Genomic DNA, 12,384 nt, shown 5'->3' with positions numbered 1-12,384 from the left:
AAGGTAAGCAGGTGGTCCAACCTCTCACTGACTCCAGCTACATCCCTCACCAGTGCGCATGCCTGAAATGTGGGGGGTTTTGGTATTCATAGCCGGGAACGTCCCAGTGTAGGCTACCCAGAGTTCTCACCTTCTGGGAAAGTGGTTTGTGAAGGGGGCGGGATGTGGGCAGAAAATGGGCTGGGAGTGGGCATGGCCAGGAGGAAAAAGAAACTGATGCTTCACCTGGAGATTCCAGGTCAAACTCATAGCGTTTCCAGGTACGTCGGCATTACCTCCGTATTCAGCCCGCGGCAGAGAGGGGGATGCAGTGCATGACGCAATGGATAAAAACAAATACAGGTCCAGAGAGGGCTTTAAACTGCAGGAGTGTCTCGTGAGTTAAAAGGCAGTGCAGTCCCACAGATAACCAAGTCAAATTAAAGCGGGTAGGGCTCAACCAAGCTGACACTGGCTCTGCCAACTTTGGCTTAGTGTAGTGTTGGTTGCAGTACAGAACAGAGGAAGAACTTTGGACATTTAACAACATGACATTTAATTGAAGCACAGACACAAATCATTATGGGATAGCTTTATTGATATATATACAGTCACTGTCATGTTGAGGGTACAGAGGATGAACCGTCAGTTTTGTTACCCTTGTGGGGAAAGGCAGTGAGTTGCTCCCCATCACAGACCCTTGTGCTGGCAGAGATGAGGGGACCGGAGGTGGCGTGTGGGTTGTTTTTGATCGTATCTGTAGTTTTTACGAGGCTGCTGTAGATAGCGGTGAGGAGGCACCTGCTGGAGGTAGTGATAGGGAGGCTTTTTGGCCATCAATGGACCATTACACATTAGGCATTAGGGAATATAAGCAGAATAAGTGAGGAGTGCAGAATCACCCCATTAATAACATCTTCTCTGCAGGAGACTATGGGACTTCTTCTGAATGCAGCCATAGTGGAACGACAGCTATATAACACATTCTGGGACAGTCCTAACAACCCAATGTGCATCATTTCCAGCAGCTATCCATGGCATGTCGGTCACCAGACTCTGTAGGACCAATCCCTGGTGGAATGATTGGGTCATGTACTTTATGTATAGTATGAGGGAGGTATGTTACTTACCAGGAGCCTGTTGTTTTCCACACTGCCACTACTGTACGGCTGAGAGTCTTCAGCAGTAATTCCTCCCAGGTGTTGAAGGTGATTGGTTAACGAGACAATGTTACGATATGAGGCTTTACCCATCTCGCATGATGACCAGTCTGCGATAAATCAATTTATTCTTGACGGCATTCTTGCGCCTCCAGATGTTTGTCACACTTTGTCCACCTTCTCCATCTGCCTCCAAGGCTGTTTCCGAGGGCCAACGGTATTCTTCCATTTTCCAAACCCAAACTGAATCCTTTTCATTAGCCAGAACAGTCCTGAGAATTTTGGGTGCCCTTCCTTCTGTCCTCATCCTTCTCACCAAGACACATGTGGCTCCAATGCAATGGTGAACGCGATTGCACTACCAACGACTGCGAAAGCCCCGCAACCCCAGGGATTCGGACATTATAATAATAATAATATTAACAATATAACATACAATTAGAATACAACCGGGCTGTGATATCTATGTTCTGTACATGCATGTTATATATATGTGTGATTAGATTTGTGATTTTAAATTTAGTCTACCGAGTCTGATTGTAAAGCGCTACGGAATCTGCTGGCGCTCTATGAGTAAATGTAATGTTTATAAATAAACACACATCTCTCTGTCCCGCATATATACTTTTATATATATATATAAATGTATTGCTAAAGGCTTGAAGCACTATTATTACATGCTGCTGCACTCACTTTGTTTTGCATTTACATCGCTGTATTGTATACTTGGCAGGTCAGAAGGTCTCTAAATCCGAAAAGTATCCATTTGAAAAACCTCAAACATTCGCCCTCCAGGAACTCTGCACGGGCGGTCTGACGCTCTGCTAATATGGGGGATTCCTGCAACATAAAATATACTAACTTTACGTTCAGCCAAGTAATATTATATACAGCCAAACCAGTGTGCTGTCAATATTTTATTGACACTGAATGACGAGTTTAGTGTAGCCATTGCCGTGCAGCTGGAGTTTTTTTAGTATAATTTGAACACACAAACCCCTGTTGGCTGCGAGTGGTTCAGCCCGTGACTGCTTCCTGTTTACTTCCGCCTTCACGCACGCTGGGCAAGAAACAGTCTGGCAGCATGGCTTCCAGCGCTAAAAGGAGGGCGTTGGAATCAGACCAGCCATCGGACGATGTTGAAGATGACATGGAGGGAGACGATTCGGGGGAAGACTCCGATGATATCGAGGACGATGAATCAGAGGAGGATGAGGCGATACACCAGGTGAGGAGGGTTCCTGCTACCGGCAGATGCGGCCCAGTTAGAGGCAGGACCGGCCCTGTCAGGGCTCCAAGTGCAATAAAATTGCTTTTATATCAATTTGTAGATTAAATGGCAAAATATAATTATTTGTTTGCAGTTAATTAGCGCACAATTTACAGTAAAGGCTTTCCCTTTGTGGCTGATCAATGTATAAGTGATAATAGTTAAAGTGTAAGTTATGAGGAGTTGTGTGTGTGCTGCCTGGTAAACGAGAGGGCTCTGTTCACTAAATGGAGAGTTGTGAGTTTATCTCCCTCCGTTCACTATCCATTCTAAAAGGCCAGCAATGACAAGTGTATCCAACAAGAAGAGCTGAGCTGGCCCTGTACAATGTGTAGTTCAATGATTGAGACTGAGGAAATCTCACTAATTCAACTATACATTATACTGGGCTGCCCAAGCTATTTGTGCATCAGAAGCTCACTGGAATTGGACATTCCTGGTGTATAGTGAGGTCAAGGAGAAGCCAGGCGATCCCTTTAGTGAATAGTTAAGTGTTGTTTTTACAGCTCCAGGTCTTCAATACTGGATTAGCTAAACACGTCAGAGGCTGCAGTGTAATTTCTACGGTTACTTTAACAAATGCAAATAATTTTAAGATATTGATCATTCTTTGTCGTATCCTTCTATGTGATCTAATGCTGCTTTTCAAAAACCTCTCTAATTTTTGGAGTATTCTCGAGAAATCCTTCATGGATGCGTAGGACAAACACGGATGACTGACTAGGACGGGGTCCGTGTTGCGTGAATGACCTTAATTAGCCTCATGTTATGAATTTTACTACAGTTGTTGGTTTACTTGATTTTTTTTGTATGCCAGCATTTCATTGTTGTCCTGTGATATTAATATTTGTCTTTCTGCTTTTTCAGGAAGTGAATGTGGAGTTTGAAGCCCACACAATCTCTGACCGTGAACATGATGGCATCAAGAAGCTACTAAAGCAGGTAAAATGCAAACGGGGTGAAATACAATGTACTGAACCTTGTATACATTATACTAGCATGAAAGGGGGCTTTGTGCAAAATATATTTAATCAACGTGATATATCGCTATTTACCTACTACTCTTTGACCCGGTCTTATGTTAATCTTATCCTAAGCCTGTCACGGCGGCGCATTTCTTTGCTGCTGCCCGATGCCTAGCGCAGGCTGTGCCACCGACTGCCTCCTCTAGTATATTATCCCAACAGTGCTTGTGATTAGTACAAAAAGCTCTCTAATAAGCGTTTCTTCTCTACAAGAATAGCCGTTTCTTCTCTGATACAAACCCAATGTGTGTATTACTTACATGTATCTGTGCTGTGCGGGAAGCCAAGGTGCGATGAATACTTGTTGGAAATGTTCTCCGTGGAGTTTCTAAGCTCTTTGCTTTGTTGTAGCTCTTCCTGAAAGCCCACGTGGATATCTCGGCGTTGGCAGATCTCTTGATTCAGCAGAATCACATTGGAAGCGTCATTAAGGTAACATTTTCTTCACGGTACATTCAGCGTGGCATGAATAATTAATTGCCGCCTATTAAAAGCTGCACTAATGGCCACATCGGTCCTCTGGTTATTTCTGTCTGTGGAACGAAGAATATTATTGTGCAAATGGCCGCTTACGCTGGTGTTTTGTTTTTTTTTTTGGAAATATATGGTATTTTAGTCTGTTAATCCCAATTTGGTCCCCGAGTGTTTCTTTTTGGTTCTAGAACGGTGTTTAATTTATTCCGCTTAATGTAGGTGAATCCTATGATGGGAATCCACATAGCTACCAAAAATCTGGTTAACTGTGGAATTTTTGGTATCGTTTGTGCATTTGGAGAAGCTTTGTCCTGAAGCTGACCTATTACATTCCCAGATCCCACGTTATACAGTTCTCTACACTGCATGACGATGATTATGTGCCGTGGGCGCAGTCATCTGAACTTCCTGTTCTTGCGATCCCCGCGATTATTCCTACACCCCTCTTTCTTAGGTTTCTGATGATCTTGAGACCGGAAACTGATTAGATACGGCATACTAGAAACCGTGGCCTGGGCAGCTCACCTTTAACCCTTTCCTCTGGCATATGGATTCTTTAGAGCATGTTGGGTTAACTCGTGGCTCTCCGGCTATTGTTGGATTAATACTGGCATCACCAATGATGGCTTTGCTTTGGGATTTAAGAGGAGGCACCTGCTATAGAAGATTGTAGCATCAATGTATTGGTGGTTAATGCTTTAGTGCCGCTACATTTGTAAATTTAATCTGCCTGTATCGTTTTGGGAAAGGTTAGCTCGTTTCTGTAGACTTTATTAGTCAGGAAATAGATCTTTCTATAGACTTCTCCAGACCTGAGATGTTCACAATCTGTATTGTATCTCCTGGAGCCGGTTGAGTCGTGATTGAAGGACTTCTAAAGATTCCCTGTGGATCTTGGATGCCGATGAGTTTATCCAAGGATGGAGAGTCTTCCTATTTAAAAGTTCACTTTCTCCTTTTGTATTTTTTGAAATTTGTAGACCTTAGCCTATAGATATTTTTTAGCATTACTATTAATTTTGTAGACCTCAAAACAAACAAGAATAACTTAAAATGTGTATTTCTATTAATGTATTATTCTGTAAATCTCGTGAATGCGCTTCCATTGTACCCTTTTCTTCGTTGTCAAATTTCGCAGCAAGCTGAAGGTCAGGAGGAAAGTGATGATGATGACGATGACCACGTTTTTGGCTTTATAAGCCTTTTGAACCTAACGGAGAGAAAGGTGAGTGCATAATTAATGACTTGAGCCCCCCCCCACCCCCACTCAGTACAGTCCACTATTGTTTTGGCTCATCATTCAGTGTGAAAATTCAGCATTTCCTAGACTTCTACATTAAATTTTTTTTCTGGGCTGTATTTGAGGTTTTAGTTGGGTCAGGTAGAGTTCTGCAAAACGTCAAAACTTTCCGAAAAGTAAAGCTGGGTTGCAAGGTCCGGGATATGCCTGGCTTGGCTGTTTCTTTTTTGTAAGACAAAGAAAATGCTAGAAAACTATTTATTTAGCTAAAGATTAAAACTGAAACTTTTTTTGAGCTTTCCTTTTTTTGCTAATAAAATTATTTTAGCAGTTCCTTTTTTTGCTTTTCTTTGGTATTTAATGTTTTTGGGGGATTTAATTCCCTTTCAATAACATGCCCCTACTTGATGGGGTTAGTAAGGGGCAGGTGGCATTTAAAGGAAAAAAACAAAAAAGGTCAAGTTGGTTACCGGTTGTTTAGCTTTATAGCTACAATGTAACAGTTGTTACAAGTTGTCCACTGATTGGTACAATGTAACAGCTTGCATGGAACACTTGCAACACCGCTGACTAAACAATAACCTCTGTCTTTTCAGGCTTTTAGTGTGTATTTAACCTCTTCAATTGACTATCCTGAGACCAAAAGGATTTCCTCATTTTGTTAAAATATGCAGCTTGGTTAATAATAGTTGTTGCTTCAAACAAAATGCAGCCTAACAATCCCAAACTTTTATGTTGCTTAAAAGGAAAGTCCACTTTGAGTCAGCCCGTAAAGGAGAACCAGTGGTGATTGACGGCACGCGGAAAATTGATTTAAAAGCAGCGGTCTGTGCCGTCTGTCATTTATCTTGCGTCTTAAGTTTGCTTTTTCGTGACCGACCTGGATTTACACCCGCCGATAACGTCTGCTTAAAAAAAGTTTCGTTTTTCCACGTTCTGACAATTGCCAGATTGCAAATGGCATCCTCCAGCGATAATCTAGCGCTTAGCCGTCCCAGTCTCGTTTTTATTTATTACAGATTTTGGGGGTTAATATAATAAATCAAGACTGGTCAGCAAATTGCATGAGATTCTTAAGGTCTGGCAGGTCCTTCTCAAACTGGGCTGAATGTAAGTTTAGACTGTGCTGAAAAAGTATGTAACAAACATTTTTTGAACACTAAGACCAGCGCTGGGTTCCTTGACCAAAAATGTACTTTATTAAAAAAAAAATGTGCTTTGGTTCGTGATATAATTTATCATTGCTTAATATTTTATTTTTTTTGTCCTATTTTATTTAAAAAAAAAAAAAAAAGTACAAAACAGAGAAAATGTCTGTACATTTTAACAAATTATACCACAATACATATAATCAGAAAAAAGCATATAATTACATACTAAAAACAACATATATAATAACACCAAGTGCTGATCTAAAAAAAAAAAATAAAAAAAATAAAAATAAAAAATAATAATAAAAAAAATTAATTGATATTACTGAAACATGTTCATGGAGAAAAAAAAAAGTAATAATAAGTTAATGTTATCAATATAACATGGAACTATTCCGAGCTAGTAATAGAAATATAATTCAAGTAACATGCAGTTTAACAGCCCATTTTTATTCTGCCAGAAAATATCAGTCCTTAATCAGTGATCGGCCTCGTCTTAGATTCAAGAAAACCTTAATGCCCCTCTCATTCTTGTCTAAATTAGCCTCTACCGCTTCTGCTGAGAGGCTTTGACACTTGTCTACTGCTCTCTGAGTAAAATAAGTTTCTTACATTACATCTAATACTATACGTATTATTAATTTTTATTTTAAGGGTACCCCATGTGCTGAAGAAATCAAAGAGCTGATTTTGAGTAACTGCGAGAAGAATTGCGAGCAGAGCATGGTGGAACAGTTCGAGAAGGCCCTGAATGACATCAGCAAGCCGGTTGGTCTGCTCCTAAGCGAAAGATTCATTAACGTTCCAGCGCAAATTGCCCTGCCGTTGCACCAGCAGCTTCAGTAAGAACATTTCCAATCTTTTTCTATGTCTTTATGTTTCATTTTCTCCCAGTCCACATCAAGGATGCTATTTAAATGTAAATGTGTTTGAAGTATAGAGCAAAAAAAGAAATCTACGTGCTGCAGTCATGTTGGGGTGATAAATGGAAATAAGACGCATTCAATTTTTTTGTTTTTTATATAATATATAGCCGTGTAATTGCAAGTCCCCAGTTGTTTTGCTGTCGGGCAGGTCAAGAGAGAGCTACTGTGTGCTACCGGGTTTTGTTAACAGTTATATGAAATTCCTATTTGGTATAAAATGTGAAAAAGGCAATAAAAATATACAAGAGAATGTGCCGGCGTTATCAACAGTTCAGGAAGATATGAAAAAGAAGAAACTATGTAATGATGACATTTATATGGAGATCATACAAATGATGAGTTTGAGCCGGGATTCAGCAGCTGCAATTTTTTTAATACTTATTTCCGTTGATCATGAAGATAAATTGCGTGGCCGGGTTGTTAAAAGGGGGAACTCCCCACCACTTTTTTTTTTAATTACTATTAGATTATGAATACGTTTCAAAAAACCTTTTGGGGCACCTGCCTATTAGCCGTGTGCCCGTTCTCTAGCTCTGTTATCATAGCCCAATCTGCTAACAAACACTGACTCCTTATTCTAGTGCCTTGCGGTAAGCGGTCGGGTGGCTCGGTCTTAATCATCCATCCAGAGTCACGGGACGGCATTGCCATAAAGCATCAGCTCAGTGTGGTGTTTGAGCAGGGAAAGTCCCCCAAAATATCACATGACTGACAACAATGGCCGCCTCCAGGTCTGCAGATAAAAGGACTTTTATGGGAACATTTCTCAATACTCTGCTCAAGAGTAAAATATTTTTCCATGGGATGTCCCCATACGTAGCGGATAATACACGGGACACCCTATTTCTAGCAGCTAATTCAGTCTGAAGCCAAGTAGTAGGATATTGGACTTGGCATTTAAGGATCACTTTGCTTAGTTATTTTCTGGTCCCAGGAACAGTGATTATTAATTTAATGCCATGTGATATTTCTTTTATTATTATTTATTGTTTTATATAGCGCCATCAAATTCCGTAGCACTGTATATGTTCCTGTAGTGTAATTGTGTGTGTGTGTGTTGTGTGTACATGCAACTGCCCCTTCACACTTAAAATAAATAATTTGCGTTTATTCATTTTTTTTGTTGGTCATTAGAAAGCAATAGTACTGTATTGAGTAAGGAATAATGCTTTCCTTATTATCCTAAGCAGTGGTATAATTTTTTGCAGAATTTTTAACTTTCATAAATATAGCCACACTAATATCTAATATTTAGCCTACTTGGTGTGTCAGAGGTTAACATTAAAAATCCCTGTAATTGCTACAAAAACTATAAATGGCTCCAGCCCCTTTTTCTCGTTATTCTGTCATGAACTGTGAAATATAGTGTTTGTACCGGGACAAATGCCATTAAATCCACACGCTATGAATTGTTAATTACACAGCCGCGGAGCGCACGCAGATATGCAGGCTATAATCAGAGGCTCGCCTTAGGACGTCCAAAGATTATTGGTTTGTAGACTGAAAGAACAGCGGTAAATTTGATTATGATCACAGCACAAATTAACTGAAAAGCCCCCAGGACACTGCTGGGGTTAGGTGATCAGTACCGTGTACTATTAGGAGAAGCGAATCGACGGGCTGCCATATGGCGGCAGCCTGTATGCTGAGCAGCGGATCGTAAGTGAAGCATTTAGACGTGAGATGAGAAGTATTTTATTTTTAATATAATTAGTTACGAGACAGTTTCTATGCTGCAATCAGGTTCCTTTCTTAGCTTTGGGGAAAAAAACCTTTAGTTGGAATGGTGGTTCTCTTAACGGCCTTGGCTGCGTATGGACTGCAGCGATTGAACGGGATTGATTTTTGTTGAGTAGGTGGAATTCGCGGGGTTGGCAGCAGTCACAGCTTGGAACATTCTTAAAAAAAAACCACATTTACAGTATATATGTTAATGTACTCGGTGTGATATTCGAATGTAAGTGCTATAGATAAAAAAAAAAAAAAATTATTTCTATGGCTGTGAAAATTTGTGAAATACAATAGTTCAAAGTCTTAGCATTTCGTTTCCGTTTACGTAGATGCCATCGGAATTATTTGTATTTATTTAGATAGAAGCTTTAGTTTTTATGTGTTGTATGTTCTGGGTGCCTTATTTCTGTCGGCGGCTTATTCGGTGCGGTTTAACTGCAGCGAGTTGTCCTCGTATCCACCAGACAATGTAAGCAGGTCATTCATAATGGATCTTCAAATCTGCACAATTTCGGCAGCGAAAACTAAGGATTCACTTGGACGAAACCGAAAATGACCCCCCCACATTAAAAAAACAAAACAAAACAAACAAAAAAACACATTAAAAACTAAAACACCAAAATTGAAGAAAAAAATCCAATAACAGTATTAACAGCAATCACACTGCTATCATGCCCAGATTCCATATATACAATTGGAAGAAAAATTTATATATATATATATATATATATATATATATAAATTTTTCTTCCAATTGGGTGATACTTATTTTTAATAAGTGTGGTTAAACACACCAAAATTGGACAAAAAAATCTAACGATATTATATAACAGCAATCACACTCTTATCATGCCCAGGCAGCTGGTACATGTTGGAATCTGGGTATGATAGGAGTTTGATTACAGGATCACAAATGTGTGATATATGATGAATGGAGTGTCTTTTTAACCATTTATGGCTCCAGTACATTCTAAGCATGCTGTCGTCAGACACTGATAGGGATACAAAGTGCTGCAGTATTATTCTGCTTTGTAATTGCTGTTCAGAATTGAAGCCATTGTAGAGCGCTACTGAATATGATGGCGCTATATAAAAATAACCAGCCTGTTCTACGCAGTTGAGAAAGTAACATACTTTATAACATTGCCTGTTCCTTTTTATTTATTTAAAACAGGAAGGAATTGGCAGAAGCCCAACGGACCAACAAACCGTGCGGGAGGTGTTATTACTATCTCATTTTAAGTAAAACCTTTGTGGAAGTTGCAAAGAAAGCCAAAGGAAGGACGGGATCTTCGCCAAAGAATGATCTAATGTTTGCAAATGCAGAAGATGAGTTTTTCTACGAGGTGAATATAGTAAAATTCATGTGTTTTTGTCGTTTTTGCTGTGTGTGCCATTTTGTGCGTTTTCATTACAGTTTTAAAGGGGAGCCGTAATTGAATCCATCTTCGGAAACTATCCCTCGTTATTTAGTGCTCCCTTTTTACATCATCGTATTTATGTGCTTCAGCTAAGGCAGATGATGCATTTCATGCAAAAGTTTATTTCTCCTTCCCATTGCATCCTTCTGCCTGACCAAAAGCTGCAGCAAGGAAAAAACCTTTTAAGTGTTTTGATGCTAAATGATCTTTTTCTGCGGCTAAATCTCATACTAGATTTTGTAAAATAATTGATAGCCTCTAAAAGATGCTGGATCAACCTTCATAATGAATAGTTGATCGAAGGGGTTTGAAATTACAACTCACCCTTTAGTAAAAAAAAAAAAATCCCTTCTGTGTCCCTCTCCATCCCACAATATTGTCAGTGCGTCTTCTCCCTACTCTTGGAACATGGAAGGCTGCGGATAATGGAGGAATTGATCCTGACCGCCATGCTCCTGAGCTTTGGGTTAAGTTATCTTATCACATAGAGCTCTGATACCTTATGAGTACGTTATGGCAATGCTGCACAATAGTAGGTTCAGCAGAAAGGAGACTCACTCTTGTAAGCACAGGGAGGAAAGCTAAAGCGTACTAAATAGTATTCAAATAAAAATGTAACGGCTTGGCCTCTGCTAGTCCTGCCAATTAACGCTCGTCTATATTATACCAGGTGTTTCCACCTGAACAGAATAAATAGCGGCTCACGCTAAATAGAACTAAACACTAACAGTGCGTGCAAATACATTTCATAAATTCTAAGAGCATGTATTAAGTAGCCAGTGGAAGAGTAATGGGGCTTATTTAACTTCATTTTTTCATGTGGAAATGTTCCGCAGTCCATCATTTTGGCACCTGCGATATCTCAAGTGTTGTCCGTCACCCGTTGAGAAGTATTTTAATGCCTTTAAACTCGATTTTAATACGGCCATAAAATGTATTTTACAGCAGCCTTATATCTGTTGGAAGAGAATCTTGTAGAGCTAATGCACGCTCAATTTCATTTAATTAAAACTGCATATGTATATTTGAATGTACTATGAGTTCCCAATTGATGAGCGGCGAGATATAAAATGTATGGTGAGGGTCTGGAATGTAATAATTAAAGGTAATTAATTCACTGGTCATGCTTTAGACTTCTGTAATCACTGACGATCCAGCACATCTTTTTTTAATGTGATTTTCAAGCGATTATGAATTGGAAAGATTTATGAGCCGATCCATTACTGCGCTGGACTGCAGACCGACGCACCTCTTTTCTTAGTAGGCTAGCAGTCTGCTTCTTTAACGGTGTACATTAACAGGGGATGGACTACTAGCGATCCAAACGGCTAACATTTTTGAAACATTTAGTCACCTTTGCAGTTAAGGCAGGCAAGTTGTATTGACAAGCTGAACAAGTTTGAGCCTCACAGGCACCCTAGAAATGACCAAGTGGGTCAAGACCTTCACCTCCAAGTTCACCACTTGCCAGCAGAAGGCTTTACTCCTACTTGTTTGGAATTTTATGTAAATTGCTATAGGGCCACGTGTAAGCAATCAACGACCACATTAACCGGAAGGAACGTGCTATTCCCTTTTGCTTGGTAGCTTTCATAAAGAAAGCGGTTGGTTGCCATATTTCTGACTGCTTTAAGTAGAGCCATGTTATTTTGAATAAATATGCAGCTGGGGTTGTGTTCAAAGCGGAATTACTGATGATGCTCCTTTAATTCACAGGAAGCTCTTCTGAAGTTCAACTACTCTGTGCAGGAGGAGAGCGACACGCAGCTGGGAGGACGATGGTCTTTTGATGATGTGCCTATGAAACCCTTAAGAACCGTGATGTTGGTTCCGGCAAACAGAATGAATTCAATCATGGAAAAATTCAAAGAATATTTAGCAGTGTGAATGGTTTCCTAGTCCCCCAAAAAAAGGTTTTATACACTTGTATGTATTGCATTGACAAACCACTGGCTTTTTATATTCTGCTGTGTAAATCTTGTGTGTATCTTGTAGAATCTTTTGCAT

The 12,384-nt window shown here is 39.8% G+C and overlaps 1 protein-coding gene across 1 annotated transcript; it reads left to right on the top strand.

Moving 5' to 3' along the window:
- Positions 1-2,223: 2,223 nt before the first annotated feature.
- On the top strand, positions 2,224-12,264 carry LOC149277610 (protein BCCIP homolog). The gene is made up of 7 exons (XM_089502662.1): positions 2,224-2,367; positions 3,277-3,351; positions 3,786-3,866; positions 5,047-5,133; positions 6,954-7,141; positions 10,131-10,302; positions 12,094-12,264. Exons 1-7 carry the CDS (start codon positions 2,224-2,226, stop codon positions 12,262-12,264), a joined length of 918 nt encoding a protein of 305 aa, XP_089358788.1.
- The last annotated feature ends 120 nt before the right edge of the window (positions 12,265-12,384 follow it).

This window comes from Sceloporus occidentalis, unplaced genomic scaffold, assembly GCF_023333645.1.
Source record: "Sceloporus occidentalis isolate IW3139 unplaced genomic scaffold, rSceOcc1.0.p SCAF_208, whole genome shotgun sequence".
Classification (NCBI taxonomy): Eukaryota; Metazoa; Chordata; class Lepidosauria; order Squamata; family Phrynosomatidae; genus Sceloporus; species Sceloporus occidentalis.
The sequence above is the reverse complement of the archived record's forward strand: the minus strand, read 5'-3'. Positions and strand labels throughout refer to the sequence as shown.